This window comes from Mchenga conophoros, linkage group LG12 (assembly GCF_057382185.1).
Source record: "Mchenga conophoros isolate Kocher_MC1m ecotype Shallow Benthic linkage group LG12, M_conophoros_male_GT1.1, whole genome shotgun sequence".
In the NCBI taxonomy this organism is placed as follows: domain Eukaryota; kingdom Metazoa; phylum Chordata; class Actinopteri; order Cichliformes; family Cichlidae; genus Mchenga; species Mchenga conophoros.
The window spans coordinates 34,910,568-34,937,455 of NC_140537.1; the positions used below are offsets into that span (position 1 = coordinate 34,910,568).

A 26,888-nucleotide genomic window follows, 5' to 3' on the forward strand; every position below is an offset into this window, starting at 1 on the left:
AGTTCTGCCTTGTTAGCCTTTGGGAACCATCCCACATTCTGATAAGCTGCAGAGCCACACCTTAACAGGAATCTGTATATTTTTCCAGTTTTCTTTTCTCACCATATATTTATTTTATAAGCACAAAGAGTTTGAAGTTTGAAGCTGGGTTTTTGTTCATACAAAATCCTGTATTTGCAGCTGACTCTTTTTCCCAACTTCTTCCAGCTGAGGTGAATCAAACCCCCTGATACAACACGTTGACCTTTTCCTTTTAGGTCAGTGTTGAGTGACAGGGGCAGCCTTTGCAGATTTTAATTTCAGGGCTCATGTGCGAGCTGTACGTAGACCTCAGTCTTAATAAATGTCTGGGTCAGATCAGAATTGAAACGAGGCGGCTGCTGGATGGGGATTTGGAGTGTTTCCTTTGGTTTTGTTCCAAGGTTGTTTTCGTTACAGACAGCCGAGGCACATGTAAAGAGCAGAAGCCAGAGCTGGTGTGAGCAGAGCCAGAAAGCACTCTGTTAAAACCTCTTCTGCAGAATTTGGGGTAATGGGGGAGAAACTCACGGCAGCCTCCTCCTGCATTAAAGGAAAAGTGTGAGAGTGAAAACAGGGAACAGAAGAGAGTCAAAGGCAGCAGGTGAGATTAGAAACAAACACCTTGTAAAAATGTACCAGGGTGAAGCCGAGTGTTGGTGTGAGCTGCTCCTCCGCCGCCTCCTCCTCCAAGCTGCTGGGAAAGCGGTCGGTGGATTTGAGTGCGAGGTTTCCATGGAGCCTGAACAAAGCCATCTGGACTGAGGAATGTGGTTTGGGAACGCTCCACCTTACACACTGACTGACCAAAAGCGTGGGGTCCTGATAAGTGTGTGTGTGTGTGTGTGTGTGTGTGTGTGTGTGTGTGTGTGTTCTTGTGTTTTGACTCTTCTTGGAACCTCACTCGTTTCCAGGGATAGAGAGATTAAAACATTTTACCTTCCTTCACCTCTTTATATGGCCTGTTTGGGAATTAGACTTTGGTGAAGGGTTAAAGTTTTAGGAGGGGGTTGTGCATGTAGTAAGTTACAATAGATTCTCTTGTCATTTGTTTAGAAGTTAAAAACTCAAATGTTGATTTTAATAAAAGCAACAAACTTTCTTTGGATAAGCCAGCACATGATGTCTGATTATTTTAGCTCCATAAAGCCGTAAACAACAGGTTTTATATGTGAGTAATACTGCCTCTTCTTTGTAATAGACTTCCAGGCTAATAAATACAATAACAAGGAATAAATAATTTAAATGTAGCCAAAGAACACCGTTTAGGGCAATAAAAAACATAGAAGCAAAAATGTAAACTGTTTAGTACTTTTAATTCTTAAATTATCTTAAACAGAAAACACATATTACATGCTTTTATATATGCAAGTGTGATCTGTTCATTCCCCTGTAGTAGGATGAGTTGCTGTTAAAAGACAAGAGCTCTGAATAATATGACTAAAATGTACTCAGAATAGTATTTAATTCATTGTAAACGTGCAAACGTGTAACTGGCTCAGCTGTTTAACATTTGCTAACTGTGAGAAAAAGAATTAAAAGAAGAAGGAAAAACAAGATGATAGTGGTACAAATCACACAACACATCGTGGAGAGCTATGAATAAAGATGAAGGGGGGATGGGAGTGTGAGGAGCAGCTGCTGCTAACTATAGACACTGTGCGTGTCGTTTGAGACAGCTCGACCTCATGTACACTGAAGTGGCTGAAATTAAAAGTAAAAGTAAAAAAAAAGATTTTTAACTGAACTCCTGATCTGTCTGACTGGTCCAGAGCAATGTTTTTAGGCCAGTTTTCCATAAATTTGTGTAGTAGTGTTTCCTTAAAGAGTGCAAGCAAATTCATTATGCATATTCATGGGCTACACATGATGAATCCTTTTGATTTTAATTTAACATGTAAGTGACCCAAGTGTAGAAGTGGAAGACTAAAGGTGGCATGTTTGTTCTCCCCTATGAAGTTTTTTCAAAGTAAGTTATGTTTGATGCAAAAACATCTGCTAAGCATGGACTATAAAAGATGGACGTAGCTTCTGGTCTGAAAAGTGAATCCCGTGCACAAATGCTTTAAAGCTGCACTTTTCTTAATGGCCACCAGGGGCTGATACCCATTGTTGGTAAAAGACCAGTCCTGTACAGGTCTGTGGGAATAACGGCCTTCATATGAGACCTTAGTAAATACCTGATGAGTTTATGTGGTCAATCACTCGTTTGAAATGATGGTGAAGTATATTTTTTAAAACAGGATTATTCGGGCTAATGATTTGTGATTAACAAGTTTTTAGCCAATGAGCATTCGGTTTTCCAGTTGGATCTATCCGGCAAGATGGCGAGAAAGCTCATCTTGACAGTTTTAAACTTGACTTCACAAACCAGCAGAGCACATGAGAGTAGCTGCGCTTTGGGTAAATTCAGAAAAGTAATCACTGATTTTTCTGGAGTTAATTATGCCTAATGGAAATGTTGCAAAAAACCTAATTGACGACAACACAGACATCCATTTGTTCGTCCATCAATCCATCCACCTGTCCAGCCATCTGTCTATGCATCATCTCCATTATCTTATCTGAGGTCTGGTTGCGGTGGTAGCAGGCTAAGCAGATTATACCAGACATCCTTCTTCGCGCTCAGCCTTTCCAGTTCCTCCAAGGGGATTCTAAGGTGTTCCCATGGTAGTAGACCCAGATGTCAACCCAGCAGGTTCTGGGTCTTCCCCAGGGTCTCTTCCAGTTGGATGTGCCTGGTCTCCTAACCAGATCATCAAACTTCCTCAACTAGCTCCTTTCGTTTCATAGAAGCAGCAGCTCTACTCTAAAGATCCCTCTGGATATCTGAGCTCCTCATCCTACCGCTAATGCTGAGCCCAGCCACCCAGCAAAGGAAGCAAAGCTGCTTGTGTTCACAGACTTATTCTCGGTAATTCAGAAGTTGACTCGATGAGCTGAGCGTGTAGGGATCATCTACAAAGTGTAACAGGAAAAACTAAGATACTTCAAACACACATCACTGGTCTTCTGTTGGTTTTGCTACTTTAGTGTTGGAATAAAGACTTTTTCGAGTCACTTTTGTACTGTTTCATGAATATCCTGCAGCTTAATTCATTTTCTTTTTTGTTGTATTGGTTTTCTGTGTTGAGCAGTCACTGGGAGTTGTTTGAGTGTAAATGTTCCTCTGTACAGTTCGAGGGTGCTGTGTGGGATTGGTGAGGAAACACTTGGTGTATTGTCACACTAACTTTTAAATCCAAAGGAGCTGTAATAGAAATTGAGCTCATTAGTGCTGATCACGAAGCCCGCCGTGTCTGTGATTTATATGTGGTGGGATTAAGGAGGCGTCACGCAGTTTAAGTGACTCCAGAAACATTTGGCTGTCCATTTAATCTATTCCTTCTCAGCATGCTGTTACAGACTTTCCAAAATGAGCTGTTTGCCATTTAGAAGGAGAAAAACATGACTCTTTTTTTTTCATCTCATTTCACTCCTGATTGACAGAACATTTACACAAATTATGGGGCTTTTCAGCAGGATGGTATTTAACAGAAATGTTTGGCTGACAAGATGATGGTGATTCACAGTAAAGTGTAGATTCTCATAACTTCACAATAATAAATACTAACCTTTACGTAGTGTTTTCGTCCCCCCATAATGAGCATGCCCTATACTATTTTAGAGATTTAAGAACAACTTGAAACATCCTGACTTTGGCTTTTTTTTGGATGTCTCTCCTTTAGCACCAAACATTTATATTTAGGTGCAAATAACACACTGCTACTCGCAACGAAACACTGCTGGCACATCTCAGTAAATTTTAACTCAAATACCAAAAAAAAAAGACGTTTATCAACAAAAAAGACATTTTCTTACCTCATTTTTGGTGGAGGTAAGAAAAGACAACCTGTGAAAACACCTAAAAGTTTTACAAGTTTAGACACGTTCAACCTAAAGGAAACTGCTTGCTTTAAGCAGAGCCATTCTACTTCCTACTGATCCCATTGTACAGCAGTTGGCTGAATTGAAGCCTAGCTAAAATACATATTTGATTGCATGCAAAATGTAGAAGTAAACAAAACATTTCTTACAGAGAGGCCAATTTAGCCATATAAGCTAGCTTTCTGCTAATTAATGCTGGTTGGTCATCTAAGGTTTTACAGGGTGTTCTTCCTTGACGGTACCCATTTACAAGCAATAACTTGAAGTCAGAAGCATAATCACTCCACAGCAGAAACTTCCATGTGTGCTTAGGAAACATCTGGATTTAGTAGTTTATCACGAGGTGTTAAATTAAAATGACAGATGATATAAAGTGTTTTATCGTACTGTGATCTCCCCAATATTAACAGAAAGATGTTTCACTACAATTGAAACCCACAGAGGGAGAACAAAGAAATGTTCATGTTGTCAAAACCTTGGTTAAATGATCAAAATTATAATTTTTTTAACCCATGAAATGTAATCCGACAATGTTCCTGCTCATTCTGCAGAATGTGTATCTTTTCTAAAAACTCCAAGTCCACAGAGTGTATGTTCACGGTTATATTTAAAGTTCTTTATTGTAACTTATGGTGTGTTTATATTAATAAACATTAACTCAGGGCTGGCTTCAAACGTTTGGCACTATGTCAAAAAAGGCGTATTATGTGAAATCAGTCATCTGTGTCAGAATGCTTCACTGACTCATGTTTCAGGGTGTTTGCTTTAATAACGGTAGATGACTAGTGACTGTCAAAGCCGGACTGGAGATTCTGTTTGTTTGCTCAGTACATGTATAAGAATTGTTATAAATGACACACAAAAGATGATGAGAGCAAACCTGTGGAAGAATCTGTAACAGCCCCCAAAAAGAAATCCGAAGCAAAACTTTTTTTATTTGGGGCAAAATCTGCAAACTTTTTAAGCATTAAAAAAAATTAATAAATAAAAGATTTACTGGCGATTCTGTACATGTGTTGTTGGTGTCCTCGAGGCCACTGAAACTGAAGCTAAATTGGTAATCAAAATCAAAATAACTTCCCAGAGAGGGATGCAAGTGGTGAGACTTGCTTATAGAAAGACTTTGGCTTTATTCCTCAGTGGTTCTTGTGCTGGCATCACAATAACTGGGAATGATGGCCATGTCATTCCTGAAAATAGAACCATTTCTGGGAATTTTCCTATTCTAGAAGCTCAAACATTACAGAACATGCTCATTATGGGGAGAGATTGCTTTGACATTTGGGAATGCGGGTGCACAATGGTTAGCTTTCAGTCATTTTTTTTTTTTTTTAAATAACCAACTAATGGATACAACTTTGACAGTCAGTGACTCTAAATTTGAATAAGAGTTTTAACTAAAACTTTTATTCTTTGCTTTAGACTTCGCTTATGACTACATTTCAGTGGCGCTGGAGGTGGTTAGTTCAGTAGCCCCAGTGCTTCCTGACTTCCTGGTGGCTAGCCTGACCCCAGATAAGCTTGTCCTGAGGTCAAATGTACTTTACCTTCTCTGTCTTGGACTCCACCTGCTAACCAGAACCTTCAGTAAGTGTTAAACTGGTTTTTGTGCTGTTCCACTGAGGAGACTGAGACTCTAGAGAAGAATAACGAGTGCTAGCGTCAGTCTAAGCCCACAGAGTTTGAGTTCACTTTGAGAATCGGCTGATTTGTTTGAATCTTGCAGCTAAAATGTTTGCAGATGCAAGCATCGTCCAAGCTGCCAATGCCACAAATGAAATCTGATTCTGTGGGAAACACTTAAATTGGATAGATTTCCACGAACATTTCCACATGCTTAAAAGATCCTGCTGCAATGTCCAAATACCAGGAAGGCTAATGACATTACCATTAGCTACAATAGTGGTATGCTAAAATGCGCTTGCTTATTTTAACAGCTTATGTTTTATATTTATTAGAAATAAATAAAACATGAGCTCTAAAATAGAAACAAAAAAGATCTTGATGTCACACCGGACTGCAGAAAATCCAATTTTGATGGAAATTTCATCTTACCAACACGTTACACATCAAGTGCTTTATTTGATTACGAACTCCAAAGATCTGGATGCACATTTTCCCATCAGCTGCTGTTGTGGCGTCTCTAGGACACTTCTCAGGAATTTGTTTTCAGGAACAAACAGATCACTGAGCCGGTCTGTTTTTACACCTATTGTTCTGTTCCCACACGTTAACCAGGATGCATGGGTACTTAAAGGTTTTTCACAAGCCAGTCTGGGTTTTCACAGAAGTCTCGTCACCATTGTAAACCACTTCCTTGATGGGTTTCTTGTCAGTCAGACAGGTGGGAAAATCAACATTGTAGGTCGACGATGTGGGGTTTGTGTGAGAGGCCGAGACAATCGTAAACGTTTTTGAAATGAAAAATTGTAATCGGTGTCAGAAGCCCTGGGAGCCGACTCTGCCCTGCAGTTAGTTTTGGAAAAACTGGATCATGACATGCTTTCTCAGCACAGCTCTGATGAATCTGATCCTCAGTGGACACACTGGTCATGAGGCTGTGAGACGGGTATGACAGGACTGGAAAAAATGTGACGTTCTGAAGGCAGAGAATATAGCGATGTTTGTTTTGACCTTAAATTGAGATTGGGAAAATATTCTGCTTTTAATTTAGGTCTGTGTATAAATACAGACTTTATGTTTGTGCAATCTGGCATCGTTTTCAAGTGAGGAGTATGAAGAAATGCAAAGGCACTGCAAAATGTAATGAAGCCTGTTTTTCTGTCTTACAGAGAGGAGGTTCACAATCACTGTGTGCGCTGGAGGAAGAGGTTTACCTTTGTGTCCAAAATGAGCGCCAACCCCCACACTGGAGTTCTGGACCCGTCTGTCTGCAGGGTGTCAGTCAGGAAGGTACGCCTGTCAAAGTGGCCTCGTCAGCTCTGGGGACAAACTTTGGGTTCCTAAGCTGCTCAAAAAGATGAAGGGAACACTCGATCGCAGCAAAACACAAAGTCAGTTAAACTTCAGGGAGATCAGCCTGTCCAGTTAGAAATAATTCAATTCAAAATGTATTTGTATAGCACATTTAAAAACAACAGAGTTGACCAAAGTGCTTCACTGTTGGTTAAAAACAAGAGAAAACAATAGAGAAACGAATACAGATAAATAAGAAGACGGTGAATTAACAATAAAAACATAAAACAGGCCTGATGGTGCTCATACTGAACTCGAATTTAAAGCCAAAGTAAAAAATTGAGTTTTAAGACTCGATTTAAAAGACTGAATAGACTCTGAAGTACGAATCTCCTCTGGCAGATTATTCCAGAGTCTGGGTGCTGCTATTGCGAAGGCCCGATCTCTATGCTTCAATCGAGACCTTGGTTGTGCTAAGAGCATCTGGCGAGATGATCTCAGTGCTCTTTTGGGGTCATACATGTGGAGGAGTTTGTTTAAAAAAACAAAAAAACAAAACAAAAACTAGGCGCCATATTATTTAAAACTTTAAAAGTAAGTAAAAGAATCTTAAAGTCAATACGATATTTTACAGGGAGCCAGTGTAAATTTGCTAAAACTGGAGTGATGTGTTCATACATTTTAACACCTGTTAAAAGACGTGCAGCGGCATTTTGGACGAACTGCAAGCTATGAAGAGATGAGTGTTGAAGACCTAATTAGAGAGAATTGCAGTATTCCAGTCTAGAGGTGATGGAGGCATGGATAAGTGTTTCTAGGTCTCTTGGAGGAAGATAAGGCTTAGCTTTGGCAATTTCACGCAACTGATAAAAACTTGTTTTCACAACTGTAAACTATTATGAATCCATTTCAGCTGGTTTGGTGCAGAGGATGTAGACAACAGGTTTGCTGGAGAAGCAGCAACAGGGCAACTCCTTAAAAGCAACTCCTCTAACCCCTCCTGGCGGATTTAATTATTTATTTATTTATTTAAATTAAAACTACAGCCTGAGATGGTACCTGCACAGAGAGGGCCAGTTGGTGATGTACCAGTGCAAACTGGGTTTTGGCATTAAAAACAGTAATTTTGGTATTTACACTGTACTGATAAAATTGTTTATAAGAATTGTGTAGAGATTTTTTGCAACTGACCATTTTGCATGTGTATATCTGGGAGTTCCAAGTGTAGGGAGGAAAATGTTGAAATCAAGCATGCAAATTTATTTTCTAACATTTGCAACATGCAATTTACTGCTAATTGTGCTGATAATTAACACAGATAAAAACAAAAAAACAGGTTTTATTTTTTGTGCTTGATATTCAAATGAACTGAGTGTGCCTGTGTTTAGAAAAAAGCGCAAATTTTGTTAATCACTAGTAAAAGTAACCACATCTATGAGCTCTGAGGATTGGACTTGCATCCTATTTTCCCTGTTCAGAAAATTTGGCTCATAGTCAGTCTCCTCCAGGATGGTACGTTCATATATGTCATGGCATTTATGTCTGAAGTTTTGGTTCCTACCAAAGAGGTTTTGCTGTTCCAATGGAAAACCCCGAACAAAAAACAAAAAAATTCACTAGGACTGATGAAAATCTCTGTAATTCCTTTTAAAAATTGTTTAAGTAGGCTTTAATATACAAGAGCTTATCATTTTTCTTCTTTCTGCTAAGAAAATGATGGAAAATGATACCAAAAGACATCAGACCATAGTCTTGTAAATAGGGACCTTTTCTGATTTGTGATATATGTTAAGTCTTTTAAACATTAAACCTTAAGTCTTTTCAGTGTAGCTGGTGTAGCCACCGCCACAGAAATGCAGGCTTTTGATGCTAATTCTCCCATGTGAATGCCACCTCAGCGGCTCACTGAGCTACACCGGAGCCATGTGTGTGCCCTCAGCCTTTAATTTCATCCATCTTTTAGGAGCCCTGTAATCAGAAGGATGCTGTAATATGAAGTTGAATCATTCAGTTCATTACAGTCTTCCTGTTTTCCCTGCAGGAACTCAAAGGAGGAAAGGCGTACACTAAGGTAAGAGCTCCTCACCTCTCACATTCATAAACACATACAGTTACAGATGAGCGGTTTCATGTAAATATTAGCATTCCCTGAAGTGTTTGGCCAGCATTCCATCAGCCGGACATGAAAATGAATCATATTCCCATCACATTTGCCCAGAATCTGCAGAAACATCCTGTTAGCGTCTTCCTATCCTTAACCGTAACTGTAACCGTAAAAGCTCCGAACAAATGAGTAGCGTCTCGTAAATGTAACTCCAAGGTCAAACCCCCTCGTGCACATAAACTTTTGTTGATCCCTGGACGTTGCTGCCCGACAGGAACCGTTTCCTCTGCATTCGCCTCGTTCTTGATTTAGATTTCCTTCAGTTAAATATACCTCGCTTCCCTCCTTAGAAGACGGCTTCCTTAAACACACACCTAAGAAAACAGGACCTACCCCAAAGAATCTGGGAACACTTTTCTTGAGAGGGCTATAAAAATAAAATAAAAATAACATCGTTTCCACCTGGCAAAAAGCTCTGTGGTCTGATTTTGAGATAAAGGTCATGCAGACCCTTTCTTATCAGTGTGATCAGTGGCTGTCTTTAAATCCCTGATTGACATCTACAACCAGTTCATCAGCATTAAAACATTTACTGATAAGAAGTGGAGGAAGAGGTCTTTCATCAAGTGGTTTAGGGTGAAAAAAGCAGGATTATTGAAGGAGTATTAAAAGGGATTAAAGGATCTGCCTTATGGCTTGTAAACAGGGCTGCTGTACATAAGAAAAATAAGATCCTGAGATGGAAATGTTAAATTGTGTGGTTTGATAGCTGGTGGAAGCAAATCATAACCAATAAAGATTATTTTATAAATCAGTTTATAAAGATTTCATGGTTTTAATCTTATGGCTCAATGTTGTGCTCACGTGAATGTAGTAATGTCGGAAATCTGCGAATATTTGCTCCCGAATTGGTGATTGCAAATTGGATGAGAGGTAGGCTGCTTAAAGAGTTTACCATAAAGCTGTGAATGAAGGTGGTTTGTAGTCTAAGGTGCTTTGAGTGGTCAGTAAGATTAGAAAAAGTCCATGTCTTGTTCAGCTCATTTCCAGGTCCTTATTTCCATTCTTGCACTCTACTAGAGTAGCTTTGCATGATTTCAAGTTCAAAATAATCCTTATCTCATACCAGATTAAACAGACCTATTAAATCCTCTCACTTTCATGCAACTTTTTTCTGATGAACTGCTTTGCGCACGCAAAAGGAATAATGTGCAGGTGGATGGGGCTTCTGTGCTCTTAAGATGACCATATTAGGGATATCCCCTCTCCATGATATCATAAGGCCAAGAGTAGAAAAACACGTCAGAAACGAAGCTCTTAAGCAGTGTTTGGCTCACGAGGACCTCAAAAATTGGTCATATTTAATGAGAATTAACCACTGAACATTAAATATATAAAAGAAAAACTCATCTGTCGAGTAGCATAAACAGAAAGTGCCACACTTATTTACTAATGTTTATGACCATGCAACAAGTGGATTGCTTTTAACCTAAATGTTTTATGTTTATCTGTTGTAAATCTGCCATCCTAAAAAGGAGTAAGACATCTGAAACAGTTGGGCTTTGAAGTGGTTTGACAGATAATTATAAAGGAAAGAAATGGATGTTTAAAGTCTGCAGAGGACATTTAAAAGAAAGACTGTAGTTTCTACAACAGAGAACCAGTGAAAGTGAAGATTAATCAAACTAAAACTGATAAGATAAACTGATGTTATGAAACTATGTAACATCAGTACAATAAAAAAAAAAGGATACTTAAAACAACTTTCAAAATGCAGGTTTCACTCTCAGTCTGGGTTGATGTCTGTAAAGACTGACTTGTGGTTTTTGCACTCTGTCATCTGCTTCACACTTCAAACGCTTGTGACGATAACTGCGTAAAATTACTTGGCTTGCTAAATGATGGGTGTCTCAGAAATCTGCTTTACCTCGAACGTGTGCCAAAAATAAAGACCGGGGAAGGCCTCCATTAGAGCAGCTTGAATTAACTCTGTTCAAACTTCTCTTCACGCCCAGCTGGGCTTCACAGACCTCAACATGGCGGAGTTCGCAGGTTCGGGCTCCACCGTGCGCTGCTGTCTGCTGGAGGGATATGACACGAAGAACACACGGCAGGACAACTCCATACTGAAGGCAAGGAGATGAGCACTGAAATAGGAATAATGGATGTTTATTAAGAAGTGGACAGACAGAGAATGAGGAGGAAGTTGTCCCCTCTTTTATTTAAAGCTGAGTTGTGATGAGATCTGCCTCCTTCCAGGACCAGTGTCATGTCTTTTTCACCTTCATTGTGTTTGTGTTTTATGATGATAGTGTGGTGCTGAAATACTCAAAAAAACCTGCTGCATTAAAAGGAGACTAGCTGGTACCTGGTTGGACATCCTTAACAGCCTTAATTCAACAGTGTGCTGGAAAAATTCCCCAAAGCTTTTGGTCCATGTTGACATGACAGCATCACACAGCTGCTGCAGATTTGTCAGCTGCACATCCAAGATGTAAATCCTGTGTTATAACACATTATAAAGGTGTTCTATTGAGATCTGAAGGCCATTTGGGTTCAGTGAGCTCACTGGTGTGTTCAAGAAACCAATTTGAGGCGATCATGCAGTGGTCATAAGGGGGATGGACACGATCAGCAAAAATACTCAGGGAGGTTAAAATGATGCTCAGTTGGTACTAAGGGTCCTAAAGTGTACCAAGAAAATAGAATTTATTTCTCAATCTGTGAAATTATTAGGTTTTTATGCGTTTTTTTTCCTTCAATAACTGTTTAGTGTCCTTGACAAAAAAATAAATTTAAAAAAACAGGCATCGTTTTAGGCTTCAAGAAATGTTTCTCTTTTTAATTGAAATTGTTTTTGTATAAACACAATGGAAATGAGCACAGCTTACGATGAAGCTGAGTCACTTCATTGCCTTTGTGGATGATGGAGGCTGGGAAGTTCAGGAACTCTATGGCGCCACCCAGTGACCATGAACACAAACCACTCTGTGAAGCAAAACAGTCACGAGTCTTTTTGTCATCTCGAGTTTCTGGAAGACTTTGTGTTGCGCAGATGTTTGTGACTCACACGTCACAGATGGGATTAATGGGAACTACTCCAGGCTTTTCCAGTTGATGCTCATTACTTCTTAAGAAAACGGTCTTTTCAGTTTAGTCACGTTACATCTCGGCATGAGCGTAAGATGGACATTTTTGGGAGGTTTCAGCCACTGGGTTAGGGTCTGACTTCACTTTGAAACTGAAAGGAAAATGAAAAATGAAGTAAAGATAACAATGTGTTGAACAAGTGAAATAAAATAAAATCTGCCAGCTTTAGGTTACGTTACAACAGTGGAATGAAAAGGTTTACATGTGTACAGTTTGGGTAGCGCCGATAATTATTTTCACACCGCCTTAGTTAACAAGCGCCTGTATCGACAAAACCATTTGAACCATTTTCCTTTGAGTGATGTGTGAATAACTTTATACTGTATAAGTTGTAGGTTTGTGTTCCTGGTTGGGTAAAATATATTCATGCATGTTTTAATTCAGAGGTCTGAGGTGGTAGAGAGAAGGCAAAGTCTTTTTCCCGGTGAAATTACTGTTGTCGTTTCTGAGGTACATATTAACTTAGTCTGAATATGAGTTTTTTCCTTGTATTAATTATTTTTATTAATTTATCTGATCATTTAGGTGGTTCCAGTGAGTTATTAAGTTTGATTTAGATTTAATGATGGATTTAAGTAAGGTAATTGGAAGCAATTAAAACAGGTAATTAAGTTGTGGAAGCATCTTCATTTTAACTGTGGATAAAGGGCTAATCTGGAAGTTTTCATATTTAGGTTGTGAGTAGGTATAACTCGAAGTCTTGTAGTTTCAGCTGAGTAATGCCAGAGAAGCTGGTTTTGTCAGGCATGCTGCTTGTTTGGATGTTCGATATCGTTTCCTTCATGGTTTTGTTTTCTTGAATTTTTCGATGTAGTTATGCATGCATTTAAGACTTGATAGGAGTTTTTTTTTATTTATTTTGTTATGTAGTGCTCCAAGTAAGTCCAGTTTTTTATTTATCGATGCAAGAACACTAACTTCGATATCTGTTGTCAGGTCGCTGGTGTCGGTGGATGATGTCGTCTTGCCTCTGTGAGGTTTCGGCATCTCCTGTTGCGTTGTGGATTTATCCATATTATCCATCGTGAACTGGTAGTAATGATTATCAGAAACTTAGATGAAAGATTTAAAGGTATTGAAAAGTGTCATGAAAAGGTTTGTTTACCCTGAGTGGATGTGTGTGGCCATGATGAATCTGATGAATGAATCCATGATGAATCTTGTGACAAAAGTAGATTATTCTTTAGTTAGGGCTTTAAAGTACTTTTTTTGTTTGTTTGTTTGTTTGTTTCATTGTCTGAAATCAATTTCCTGTTTGAGATGTCCTTCAAATGACAGAGTTTTAAAAAAATGCTCTTTTAATTTTTTCCCCAAAAGGTGATCATTGGGATGACCCTCCTGTCGGGAGATCCGTGCTTTAAAACGTGAGTAATCCTCAGTGTGAGATGTAAGATGTCACAATGAATTCTCAAAAGATGTGCTAATGATTAAAACTGATAAATAAATATGTGATTAGCTGTGCATGCAGGGCTCAGGCGTCCTCTAGGTTGCTAGGGAAAAATGTGCTGCAGCAAAAACCTTGCGATTGGTTTGACTGGTGTCAGATTTACGTAGTTGCCTGCAGTTTGCATGGAAGATGATGACTTGTCTGCAAACACTACTTGCTGGGCAGTAGTAGTGACACTGTGAAAAGAGTGGCACAAACTGGAAACGGGAACGCTTGCCTCCAAAATAAAAGCTGCACCTTTGGAAACATTGTGGTTGCCGTGATAAGGCACAACTTTTACTGTGAAGGCGAACATACTCCAGACCACAGATAATAGTTTTTAAAGTGTTTTTTATTGTGGGGGATTTTAGTTACTCTTTGGAAGTCTTGAAGATTTCTGTTTATTTTTTCTTTATGTAATATTTGTGAAAGTAAAAAAACAAACAGACAGACTATACATTTCCAGCTTAACAAACAATATTTTCTACAGTATTGCATAGCAGTAAAACCTTTTGCGCAATCCACTGGTATTTAATATGTTACTGGTATTTAAAGTTCATTTCAACCAGATTCCTTAGTGCTTATAACTTTGTGCCGTTCTGTCCTTTGTTGCCAAAATGACTCAGTTTTTCCTCCCTCAATAAAACAAATCTTATCTGAGCGTGCCAAGCTAAGCAGAACTGCACCTCTGTCCCCATTTAGTCTGTCCCAGGCTGATAAGCTGTGTATCTTTTCTCTCTTTTTTTTTTTTTTTTTTTTTACCCTGCAGACCTCAAAGCACAGCAAAGTCCATCTCCATCCCAGGACAGGAGCACACCCTGCAGCTGGACTGCAAGGGGGAGGGCACTGCTGAGCCTGGACCGCCGGGAGGGGTTTCCCTGGGCCGAGGCTCCAAACATCGGCCTTCCATCATCAGCTCAGGTACACGACGTGTGCTACGAAGAAATAGGACTGAAACTGAGCATCTGTAGCAGGCTGAAGCCTAAACCTTGGGCATGTTTTATATGACCTTTCATCATTTTAACAGGTTTAGTATGACAGAAAAATAAGGAAAAGCACAATATGTCTGAGAGGAAGAGACTGGTAATACAAAGAGCAAATATGTAAATGATCAGTATATTATACTTGGAAGGTGAAAGGTGTACTTTACTGTTTATCTTGAGTTTTAGGGAGATATTTGGAAGGATTTGAATTTGATGAGCAGATTTTCTTTGGATTCTGAATCAATAAAATGGTTTTACACCCCCACAGCTGTTTTCCAGGTGCAGTGAAGTTTAAGTCAGAAGAGATTTGAGTTGAATCCACGGACAGATTTCTCTTCATCATAACCATCCACGAATGTTAAAGCCAAACAGCTCCTGAACTCGGTGGCATCTGTCAAACTGTCAGACTGAAGGATAAATCCCACTGAAGTAATGTCTAAAACAAATGAGATTAAGAAAAGTATGAAAGATCAGATAATGTGTTCTTGAAATTGGACTCCAATCTTTTAGATCTCGGCCCAACTTTCCGAAATCTCAGCCAGATGTTTTGCTTGGAGCCAGAAATTCCCAGAGTTAATTTTCTTTGTATGGGAAAACTAGCCGACTGCGTTTAGGATTTTAGGTTTGAATTAAACTAAAAAAAAAAGAAACCTGTTTTCGTTTCAGACTTGGAAGGCTGAGTTTGTTAACCTTTTCCATGCAAAGAAAACGTGCAGATCCTCAACCACAAGCCGTAAATATATAGATGGTTAGATTTCTGCTGCGAAAGTGAAAAGACTGCATTATGTCTGCTCTTTACAGACATTTTTACCAATTATTATCACGTATGAGGTGGTAACAGTGGTGCTTTTTTCTTCTTTGTGTACCTTCAGGACTCCTGGAGGAATCTGAGGTGAATCCGTCGGTTCCCGCAGAAGCTTTCCAGTCTGGTCACTCTCGTAACTCCAGCTATGCCAGCCAGCACAGCAAAATCTCAGGTACACAATCTCAGGTCTCACACGGATGTTTCATCCATGACGGGGTGAGCATGATTTTAACACCGCTGCTGTTTAACATCTGACACTGATGTCCTCACGGCCTTCTGCAGGATACAGCACGGAGCACTCCTGTTCCTCCAGCCTGTCGGACCTCACGCATCGCAGAAATACCTCGACAGGAAGCAGCACCTCCGGGGGCTTGTGCTTCACGGTTGACACCCCCCCAGATGGGGACAAGGACGCTGGACGTCCGGAGAGACCCCCTCGACCCCCACGACCAGTTTTACCCCCAAATAGGCCTCCGAGGTACACACAGAGTACGCTTGGTCGTGTGATTGGTAGCCTAGTTCTGTTCAAACTACACAATCTTCATTCTTCACTGTGTTTCAGGAGGAAGCAGGACTCGGTGGAGAGTCACCCCTCCTGGGTGAACGACACTCGCATGGATGCCGACGACATCGTGGAGAAAATCGTCCAAAGCCAGAACTTTGCAGACATCAGCCACACTGAAGGTACAAAAAAGAAAAGATCAAAAACATGCTGCTTAGTACAATAATTTTTCAGAGAATATACAGTTTACTTATTTCCGGAGTGTTTTCAAAAAGTTTACTGGGTGCTGAACGCAGATTCACGCTTTACCGGCAATTTGTAGTCTGTGTAAAGCTGATGTGAATTTGTGGGAAATGATGTCATCACCAGCCGTAGCTGCAGACTGTAACTCTTCAGTAAGGCCTCATTTGTTTACAGTGAATCTCTTCATATGAAGCTCTCACAGTTAATTTGACAGCAGCTCATTGATGCCTAAAAGCAGAAAAAGGCAGCTGCTGCACCATCTTTGGCCCGAGCGCTTCTTCAGTTTTCCGACTCTGTGCTCCGTCACCTTCTCTTCGCTGTGCCTTCTGGTTTCCATCAGCTGGCCTTAACTCAGTTTCTGTGTTTCTGGACTTTCAGACAGCAACCTGCGCCTGTTCGTCAGCAGAGACGGAACCACAGCGCTCAGCGGCATCAGGCTTGGAAATAGGTGAGGAGCTCTGCTGTCTTTGTTTTTGGTTTATTTCTCACTTCCCAGAACTTGAGTTTCAGTATTGGAGTGCAGGAGCTGCATGAAGTCTAGTCGGTTTCCAAAAATACTGGAAAATCACAGCAATGTAATAATTTACATACCGTAAATCTCCCTCTGAGGACCCAACTTTGAAATATGAATTTAAAGCCCTGTCATCCTCTTCCCCTTGTTTCACCATCTCTATGTCACTCTCCCTCTTATGAGAAGCTCAAATAGGCTCCTATGATTTGGTGGCTTCTTCCTTTTTCTAAGAGTTATGGCTGTAATTCACAGCAGTTATGGAGCACTAGAACTCATTCAGTTAAATGTCAGGTAAATCGGTCTGTCCAGTCGAGAAGCATAAACTATTGTGAGTCCTTTTCAGCTGCTGTATGAAAATGATAACTTCCAGTTATAGTACACTGTGCTGTTCTGAGCTCAGGTCCCACTAGAGGATGCTCGACTCCTCATGAAGTCTGATTATGACAGTCTGCTTAGAAACATGCATGAGTCACTCACTGGAGGTCCTTCTGTAGGGCTCTGGCTCCCCCAGCTCCTCGTTGCACAAAGGAGCAGATAGCAGTTCTACTACTGGGTCGATGGCGTTGCCAGCTCTTCTTGTGTAACAGCCCCTCTCCTAGTATCGCCGTAATACTTTTGAAACTGTGCTTTGATGGAGCAAACCTTCTCGGGGCTGCAGGTCCTGTCTCAAGCTGTGATGAGGTGATAAGCACACTAACAAAAAGCAAAACTATATAGAACAATCAGTGAGGAGGGATGAGGAGAGAGAAATGGATTCACTGTGGTTTATGCTTCCTGACTATGTAGATTGATTTCCCTGAAGTGGTTTTACTGTGATGATCCAGTGTTCCCTCAATTATTTTTAGGAGGGTTTTTTGCTTTTTTCAACAAAACTGATTATTATGAAGATAAAAGTTTTTAATAACTCGCAAGAACAGAATCAGCATTACGGTTGGACCAGAGAGAGAGGAGGTCAAACATGGATCATAGAAACATGAAATCATAAAGTGCAAGTATAAGACGAGGGCTAAATTACTGCTAGTGTGAACCAGCACATCCGTTCTCCATTTAGAAGCATATATCATGCATCTGAATGTGAAACATGCACAGTTCAGTCCTATAGTCCACTTTCTTTTTTAATCCGTTTTCATGTCTGTTTTCACTGTTTAATGTGGAGAAACTGAATTCTGCTTGCTATTGCTAACTCTGATTCTGTGTTTGGATCCCTGCAGGGTGCCTGCTGGTGGCTACGAGCCCGTGGTGATCGAGAGCCATTAAACCGAGCAGCAGGAGAGGCGACACGTGGACCAGCACGTGCATCAGCTTGACTTTTTTTTTTTTTTTTTTTTTTTCCTGGAGCTTCAGCTGGTCTGACGCCGTGAGAGGAAAACCTCATCAGTGTGCACTTTATGTGAAGTTTGTGGCAGCGCTCGTGCTGCGCTCCGTTAAGCTGTTTCTGTGACGTTTAAAAGGTGGCAAAAATGCACAAAAACGTTTCTCCTGAGCTGCTGCTGTGACACAGTAACAGCAGGTTTTATAGATTAAAAAATATTTCAAGCATTGAGCTGATTATTAAGCTTTGTAATAAATATACACTAATCCAACGTGTTTTTAGCTTCAGAGCTGCCAAAATTCCTTTAAAATGCACGTTTAAGATGGCAGTAATCGATTGAACACTAACTGGATGCAGTACGTACTGAAAACTTTCATGTACTACATGCATGAAAATACGTACTGCTGCCTTTAAATACCTCTCAGATCGCAGTAAGAAGGGCAGGGAAGGGCGCCTTTGTTAAAAAAGAATTATGGAAAGGTTTCCATCTCCAGAAGTCCTCATCTGAGGCTCAGCAGCCAAGCAGGATAACTCTCTGCGCATAAATGATTAAAAAGTGCCCAATTCTGAAGCATCTGATCTCCCATTGAAGGCACCAAATCAACACTGAATGTGATCCAGATGTTTAAAAAAAAACAACACTGAGCAGAAACTTTTTGTTTTAGTTTGAAGTCGTGTCCTGTTGATCAGGGAAATCACTACAACCACTCTGTGCCTGTAAAGTTTCTCTTAAATGACCCTAAAGCACGATGAAAACTGTTAAGTCCGAGTGCTGGTGAAGAGAGAACTGTTTGTTTGTTTGTTTGTTTGTTTGTTTGTTTGTTTGAGGGGTTACTCACTTCAGCATGCTTAAGTTTCAAGCTGCACTTTTGCTCACTCACATCGACGATCAGTTAGTTAATTCTCTCCTCAGAAAAACACTAGCTCCATGCAGTAAACTAGCGATGGCCTTTTGCTGCGAAAGCCTCTGTCGCCCCCTGGTGGAGGGACAGGGCTTTGCAGGGTGCTTTGTTTAACAGCAGATCAGCAGAGTTTCTGTGTTGCCAACCAGCGGGCTGGTTTAAGCTTCTTTTAAAGAAAGGTTTCAGCTGCTCTACAAAGTTTTCCACCTCAGGATGGAAAATAGATTTCTATCCTAAAGAAAGAGTCTTAAAATCTTATTTTTCTTTTGTAAAACAATCAAAAAAGCTGATAATGCTGTGAATTACATAAAAGTTGTGCCTTGTATGTTTACTAAACTCATGGCTGAGTTAAAACAGGTCATTTTGCTGAAGAATAAAATATATTTTTCTTTATTAAATGTGTAAAAATATAATGGAAATACATAGATTTCTCATAGATAACCAGCCTGGAGAAATTCAGACAGTGATAAAGGATCTTATCTTTTCAGTGTTGTGCTCTTTTATATACATTTTAACCAGTTTCTTTAAGAGAGCTTTCAGTTACTCAAAAGTAAAATAGATTTTTGTTTATCTGATTAACAGGAATGTGAAAAAACATTTTTTTTGTGTGAAGAAGAGCAGGACAGTTAAACCGGCCTTTTTTGTTTGTTTGTTTGTTTGTTGTCTTTAAATAATTTGTTCGCCCCTTATTGTATTTTAAAGATTAGAGACTCAACAGTTTTAGATTAAATTACTGATAAGAAATCATTTTTAGTGTTTAGGTTTGGAGTTTGTAAAGGCGTCCTGATGGGCTCTGAGAAGCTGTTTAGAGACGCCGTAGCTGCAGAGGTTTAAGAATTTATAGTAAAATGAAACCGAGAAAAACAACAAATTGCTCTCCATGTTTACTATTTTAAAAGGTAAGATTTTAAGACTCTTTATCAGTGAACTTGTTATCTTTTTTCCTGTTCTGCTTCACATTATGCTCATTATAGATTTTATTATAGTTTATTAATCACACAGTTAGTTATTCTCACATTTGGGGATGAACCACTTTAGTCAGAGTTTAGGGTCACCAGAGCCTCTTGATTTAGTTTAAAGCCTTTATTTATATGGTTTTGGTTCTGTTTGGAGGTTTGTCATAAGCTATGCACACAACTCGCCTCCCTGTGCTTTTGTTTTTTTCTTTTAGCAAATTCTTCTATTATAACGAAACTAGTGTAACCTAAATTTGTAGAGATTGAGTTGGAAATTTATTTCCAAACACACAATAGTTACAATGATTCTTTATTTTTTTTTGTATATTTCTTTTAAAAGATGACTTCTAAACAATAAAAAGCTAACCCGAGTTTGTCGTTGTGTTTTTCATTATCTTAATATGATATATATAATATAATAAAACAGAGTCACAAGGATGCTTAACAGAAAGAGCCGTCCGTTTTCTGTTATTAGTATTTTTCACCAAATCTTAGACATTTGTTAAGGTCTACCTCACTGAAACTACATGAACCACAGCTGTAAAGTTACAGCAGTTCATAGCATCGTTACTAGAATGGTTTAAATGTTTTTATACTGACTATAATCTGCTGCAAAGTCTTCTGTATTGAAAATGCAGCTACTAGAACACCTGCTCATGCAGAGTCATAAGAGGAAAAACTGGCAGTCACTTTTTAGCAAAACACGAGCAACTCTACACCTCTGGTCCGATCCGTGGTCTCCTCAAAGCTCAACAGATCACAACATTTGATGTTTTTATCTTCTGGTCCAACATTTTCAGAACTTCAGAGCTTTCATTGGTCGATTTGCTTGAAAACGTAGACAATAAATTAGATGTAATATCAATAACAGCATGTGGATACATTTCCAGGATCATCCTACTATATATAATCCAAATTATGGAATGAAAATACTCCTTCAATATTGGGCCAAATTATTTAAGTGCAATCCTCCAACTCCACCAGCAGAGAGCGCTCTACACAACCGTATCAGCTCTTCGCTCAGCTGGTAAATAACCGGAGGGAAATAATCGCCACTTGCTTCTGCATTAGACTTCAAATGCATTTGCCAGAGTTATCATATTTTAAAGATCTGACTGTATTGTATTATCATCCTCTCTACTCTTAAGATCAGGCTTCAGTCGTTTCTTTTTAACAAGCGTATAGTAAAAGTTTGACTTATAGGTTTAAATTCAATCCCTAAATTTGACCCTTACATGCTCTTTTGGTCAAATGTGACAGCAGCAAAAATAATTTAAATATCATTTTTCAGCCTGAAATTTAATTAATTTTTATAAAGTGGCCCAAAATGCACAATTTAAAAAAAACAAACAAAGAAAAAAGTTTAATACTGTTATATAGCTGGCACAATTTTCTGTAAATTGAGGCATGATGGTGGTTTTAGAGAACTTTCGGGAATGATGACACTTGGACATGAGCACATAAGGAACAGAACATACAGGGGTCAAAGGGCACCTTGAGAGATGGTTGCTGAGTTAGAAATAGGGCAGCAGAGTGCTACAGTGGTTCATACGATCAGCTCAAGGATTCTGGTTCCAATCCTGGCAGGAGAGTTTCTGTGTGGATGTTTGAACCACTTCAGAGTACCTGAAGTGGGTTTCCTCCAGTTTCCTCCCACAACCCAGAAACAAGCATGTTAAGTTAACAGGTAACTTGAAACTGGGAGGGAGTCTAAGTGGGCAGTAAAACTAGGAAAGCGCAATATAAAAGCAAATACATTACATTTACAACTGCAAGCTTAAGTCCCCATAATAAAAAAATTTAACCTCTGACAAATTAAAATCACTTTATTCTGAGTTAATAGGTAACGAAAGGGAGTTGGGGGAAGTCATAAGATCATAAATGTGCTTGATCTGCCATTTCAGTGAGAGTGGGAACCCACACATAAACCCACATAAAGTTTCCTGCCACAGACTGGCCGACAATAAGCATGTTTTGTGCTCTGTGAATTAATATTCATATTTATGATGAAAAACAGGACATGCTCTCATGTGAACATGAACTATTCCTGCGCTCTGAAACATTAATCAGGATCAATTGTTCATTTATTAATTTCAGGCTATGTATACACTATAAATGATTCTCTAGACACTTGCAGTCTAGAAAGTTGACCCAAACCATAAACTTTGAGCAGTATGTAAGCGTTATTTTACCCTAATTCTTTGAGTTATTCTTTGGGGGGGGGAAGTTTTCATTTTGGGAAAGTTTTTTTTTTTTTTTTAAATTGTTGTTCAGTTTCAGTTTAGCTGATTAGTTTCAGCACTAGTTTAGTCTTTAACTCAGGGGCGGTGTGTCCGTGTGAGATTTATAGTTGTTAGATTTGGTATTACTACACAAACACAACAGTTCGTGACACGTAGACATCACGGCCTTATTAAACACGTGCCTCCTGATAAATGTAAGGTCAACAAATTCCCCTATCATCCCACAGTGGTGGGGATATGGAAAATATTATTATGTGGAAGGGGAGTTACTTCATAATATCTCCCCAGCATCACAGAGCGCTCGTGTATGCAGCAGAGGAAGGGCTCAGCTGAATGGTCCTTTCCCAAACCATTAGAAGTCGATCGTTCTACAGTGAAGAAAATTATTCACAAGTGGAAAAATATTCAAGACAGCTGCCACAGCCTGAACTGTGCTCAGATGCAGCTTTGCAAACCTGAGCCGCACTGTTATGTTTAGCTCTTCTAAACAAGCTTTCTTCTAATCCACTGGTGTGGAAATCCAGGCCTCAAAGGACGATGTCCTGCAGGTTTTAGATGTTTTCTTGATCCATCACAGCTGATTCAAATGGCTAAATGACCTCCTCGGCATGTCTTGAAGTTCTCCACAGGCCTAGTAATGAGCCAATCATGTGATTCAGGTGTGTTGACCCAGGGTGAGATCTAAAACCTGCAGGACACCGGCCCTTGAAGCCTGGAGTTCCCCACCCCTAATTGGACGGTCATGAACGTTAACATTCAGCAGGGGTCCCCAATCTCAGTCCACGAGGGCCGGTGTCCCTTCAGGTTTTAGATCTCACCCTGGGTCAACACACCTGAATCACATGATTAGCTCATTACCAGGCCTCTGGAGAACTTCAAGACATGTTGAGAAGGTAATTTATCCATTTAAATCAGCTGTGATGGATCAAGGACACATCTAAAACCTGCAGGGACACCGGCCCTCGTGGACTGAGATTGGGGACCCCTGATATTCAGCATGCTCGCTGAGGCCTGCAGAGTTTGGGGTTGTTTGTTGCAGTTTCTCTGAACATTGCAGAGTCTGACTTTGCGGCGAATTTGCTGGGACGTCCACTGTTGTGTTAAGAAAGACAGTTTTTCACATGACTTGCACCTTAGCACCCTCATATCTAAATATGATCACGTTAGCAAAAATCCAACATTACGGCATCCAAAACGTTAATGCTGTAAATTCAGAGTTGAGCGACAGGCTGGTGACATCACAGCGGCTACATCTTAGGTGGGATTCCCTCATCGCCTTCGGTTTGGCAACACAAGAACTTTTCAACTTTTGCGAAATATCGAGTCTCGTCCTCGTTTCTTACCTAATACTGACGAGCTTACTACGATGCACAGTCAGCACTTTCGCCATCTTTCCTTCATAGCTTTGCAATAACTTTGCAAAAACTTTATTTACAGAGGGCTTTTCCAGTCTCACCCCAGTGCATAAACATGCAGCACCTTTTGATTCTGTAATCTTGAATTGCAGCGCACACATCAAATATGACAGTCAGCAAAACGAGTGCCCGGACTTTATTCTTTTCAGTTCTGCTCAGAAACAGTGTTTTTTCTTTCATTTACTGATACAGAGAAGATGTGTGGTTAACACCTCGAAGCGTCGTAGGCATTAGCTACAGTTTATGAGCTCAAACCTCACAGTTCTGGTCTAAATGGCATTAACAGATAGAGAGTTTCCTGTAGCTGGGGAATCAAGAATCCCACGTGTTAACTGCACGATAGAGATGGCAGTAAGTGACAGTTACTGTGAAATAGGATGTGGGACCTTTTATGGTTGCATGTCTACCCAGATGAATAGCTAAGCCGAAGAGCTTAGTTTGTTTCCAAGTGGAAAGTGAAAAGGCGTAAGGTCTGAGACTCTAAGGTGGAACTTTTTTTCATGTCAACATAAACAAACAGAACATAGTCAGAAACGTGTACATATGTTCAAACCAGCAATGAAAAGAGCAGGAAGTGGAATAACCATGGAAGTGTGGGCAGGCTGCAGGAGGGGGGGGGGTCTGAAGTTTCCATTATCGTCTCAGAATGATAAAAATGAGTCACGGTGACCATCACCCCCTTCAAACTTCAAATGTGAATCTTTCAAGGTTGAGGCTGCACACATGAGTAAATCCGTGGTCGGCCTGATGGTGGGTTATTTGTGGGTTTTGTGGTGTTCAGGAATTTGGATTCTTAGTTCGAGTTTGCTGTTATTGTGGTGTCTAAATTTGGCTCTTGTGTTCACACCTTCATTATACGCTCGTAAAAAGCACTCGATCATCACAGTATACGCAAAGTCAGGCGTTCTTCAGGGATATTAGTCTGTCCAATAAAGAAGCAAAAACCACTGAATCCATTTCAGTTGCTTTTCAAATCGAACAGACAGCAGGTGCACTGGAGAGACGACAGCAAGACAACCATCCACAGAGGGGATGTTTTGCAGGCCGCAGACCTTATTCCTTTTATTGTTTTTGCTTGTGTTATTGTTTCTGCCTCTAGCCTGAGATGTTAATCCACTCTTCAGGTTGCACAGATAGTCCAACTCCTCTTCCAGGATACACGCTGTCATGCATCCGAACCAACCCTTCCTGTGACATGCTGTCAAGGAAGGGTTGCTGTGTCTGCCGGCACACTCTCAGTGGTGCGGAGGAGAAGCTATGAGACACAAGGAGAGCTACACAGGACCACAGAAGGACATCAAGAAAGCAGCAGGACTCATATCTGCAAGAAAGAACAGGAGGAGTTGGACAAAACGACCTCCTGCATGTTTATGACCAACATGTCAAAATCAAACAGGATGAAGGTCTGGCATCCTTTAGCAGGACCTGCGTCACTGGAAAACACCCGAACTGGCAGATCCACCTCTGGTACCCTGGTCTCTTCACAGATAATGGGAACAGAATATCCCACAGTTTCTCCAGACTTGTATCGGTTTTAAATGCATGCTTAGCTGGTTTCACTGTTGTAGTTTTGCTTTTGAGTTCTTGGTGTTTAATTTACTTAGGTTTCTTTTCTGGGTTCCCTTTGTATTTCCCTGTGTTTCTGTTCCTCCCTCTGTCCCATCTTTCTGTCTCTCTGTTTACTCTGCGTCTTTCGGATCGCTTCCTATTTTACTTTACTAACGACTAAAGTAGTTTTATTTTGCATCTGTCTTCCCAATTCCTTGATTGTGCTCACCCGTGATATTATTTGTAACTCTTCAGTGTACAAATAACCTGTTTATACATGTATATACACGTTTTAGTTAGCGGTTCTGAAAATTACCTAAATGGACCCTCAGATGAAGAATAAATGACATAATACACTTTACCATTATTTATTTAACAAAAGCATTCGAGATAGCTGCTGATCTTCCCAGGAGTAGATGTCCCAGCAACTTCACCTCAAGCTCAGACTGTGCAATGATCAGAGAAACTACAAACCCCCACCAAGAGCTACATCTCAAATCAGAAGTAACTAGATGAGGCTAATAGACAAATATGTGCATATGAACCGAGGTCTTTGTTTCTGTGATAAAAATGGTTCCAAATATCAAGGACACTGTGATGGCTTGATTTCAGAGATATTAATCTCTGTCTCTCTTCCACAGCATGTCTTTTATCCTGTCTTCCTTTTCTCACCCCAACTGGTCGCAGCAGATGGCCCCGCCCCTCCCTGAGCCTGGTTCTGAAGGAGGTTTCTTCCTGTTAAAAGGGAGTTTTTCCTTCCCACTGTCGCCAAAGTGCTTGCTCATAGGGGGTCATATGATTGTTGTTGTTTTTTTCTCTGTATGTATCATTGTAGGGTCTACCTTACAATATAAAGCACCTTGAGGGAACTGTTGTTGTGATTTGGCGCTGTACAAATAAAATTGAATTGCTCTCTCGCCAGCACACACATCCAGCTCCAGTGTCAGCTGTGTTTGTTGAGGGAAGTACAGGTTTATACAGTTAGGTCTATAAGACTATAACAATGACAAGTTTTGTTTTATGTTTTTTTTATTACTTCCTGAAATCCTGATTGAGCGGGTTCAGCTCAGGTGCTTTGGATCATCACGTCATGTGAAGCTCAGTCTGATCGGCTTTTCAGTTATTTGGCGGAAACTGAGCAGAGAATACAGCCCTGTAATTCAATTCAGTTCAATTCAGTTTTATTTATATAGAGCCAAATCGCAACAACAGTCACCTCAAGGTGCTTTATATTGTAAGGTAGACCCTACAATGATACATACAGAGAAAAAAACAACAACAATCATATGACCCCCTATGAGCAAGCACTTTGGCGACAGTGGGAAGGAAAAACTCCCTTTTAACAGGAAGAAACCTCCGGCAGAACCAGGCTCAGGGAGGGGCGGGGCCATCTGCTGCGACTGGTTGGGGTGAGAGAAGGAAAACAGGATAAAAGACATGCTGTGGAAGAGAGACAGAGATTTATAATTGGTATTATTCAATGCAGAGAGGTCTATTAACACAGACCTGAGTGAGAAAGGTGACTGAAGAAATACTCAGTGCATCATGGGAATCCCCCAGCAGCCTACATATTACAACATAACTAAGGGGGGATTCAGGGTAACCTAAAGGGGATGATGTGACTGCTTCTCTCTGCAGTCACATCATCAGTAAACACTCGTGACCTGGCTCCTCCGACAGCCATACATGCCCGTAATGTTGCCTTCACCGTATTTGGCACCTTATCACAGATGAAGTTGGTTCAGATCATCAGCTGTTTCTCTCCTTTTTCTGTTTTCCAGGACTGTGCAGACTCTTTTAGATGTTTTCTAGCAAAGTCTAATCTGTCCTTCCTGTTTTTGAGCGTAACCAGTGGTTTGTGCCTTGTTATAAACTTCCTATGTTTATAAGTATAAAGCTGTCTTTTGATGGTAGACCTTGACAATGA

At 40.1% G+C, this 26,888-nt stretch overlaps 1 protein-coding gene across 2 annotated transcripts in view; it reads left to right on the forward strand.

The window, feature by feature from the left end:
• The window catches only part of eeig1a (estrogen-induced osteoclastogenesis regulator 1a), a 31,242-nt gene extending 11,116 nt beyond the window's left edge, over positions 1-20,126 (forward strand). The window contains exons 2-11 of one of the 2 annotated variants that reach the window (XM_085295511.1): positions 6,738-6,858; positions 8,903-8,932; positions 10,981-11,097; positions 13,433-13,479; positions 14,311-14,462; positions 15,397-15,501; positions 15,612-15,807; positions 15,892-16,013; positions 16,453-16,522; positions 17,797-20,126. In XM_085295511.1, the coding sequence (XP_085151637.1) occupies positions 6,738-6,858; positions 8,903-8,932; positions 10,981-11,097; positions 13,433-13,479; positions 14,311-14,462; positions 15,397-15,501; positions 15,612-15,807; positions 15,892-16,013; positions 16,453-16,522; positions 17,797-17,842 (1,006 nt within the window). In that variant the 3' untranslated portion in view covers positions 17,843-20,126. Of the gene's footprint in view, positions 1-6,737; positions 6,859-8,902; positions 8,933-10,980; positions 11,098-13,432; positions 13,480-14,310; positions 14,463-15,396; positions 15,502-15,611; positions 16,014-16,452; positions 16,523-17,796 lie in introns of both variants that reach the window. The other variant, XM_085295510.1, reaches the window with a different exon arrangement.
• The last annotated feature ends 6,762 nt before the right edge of the window (positions 20,127-26,888 follow it).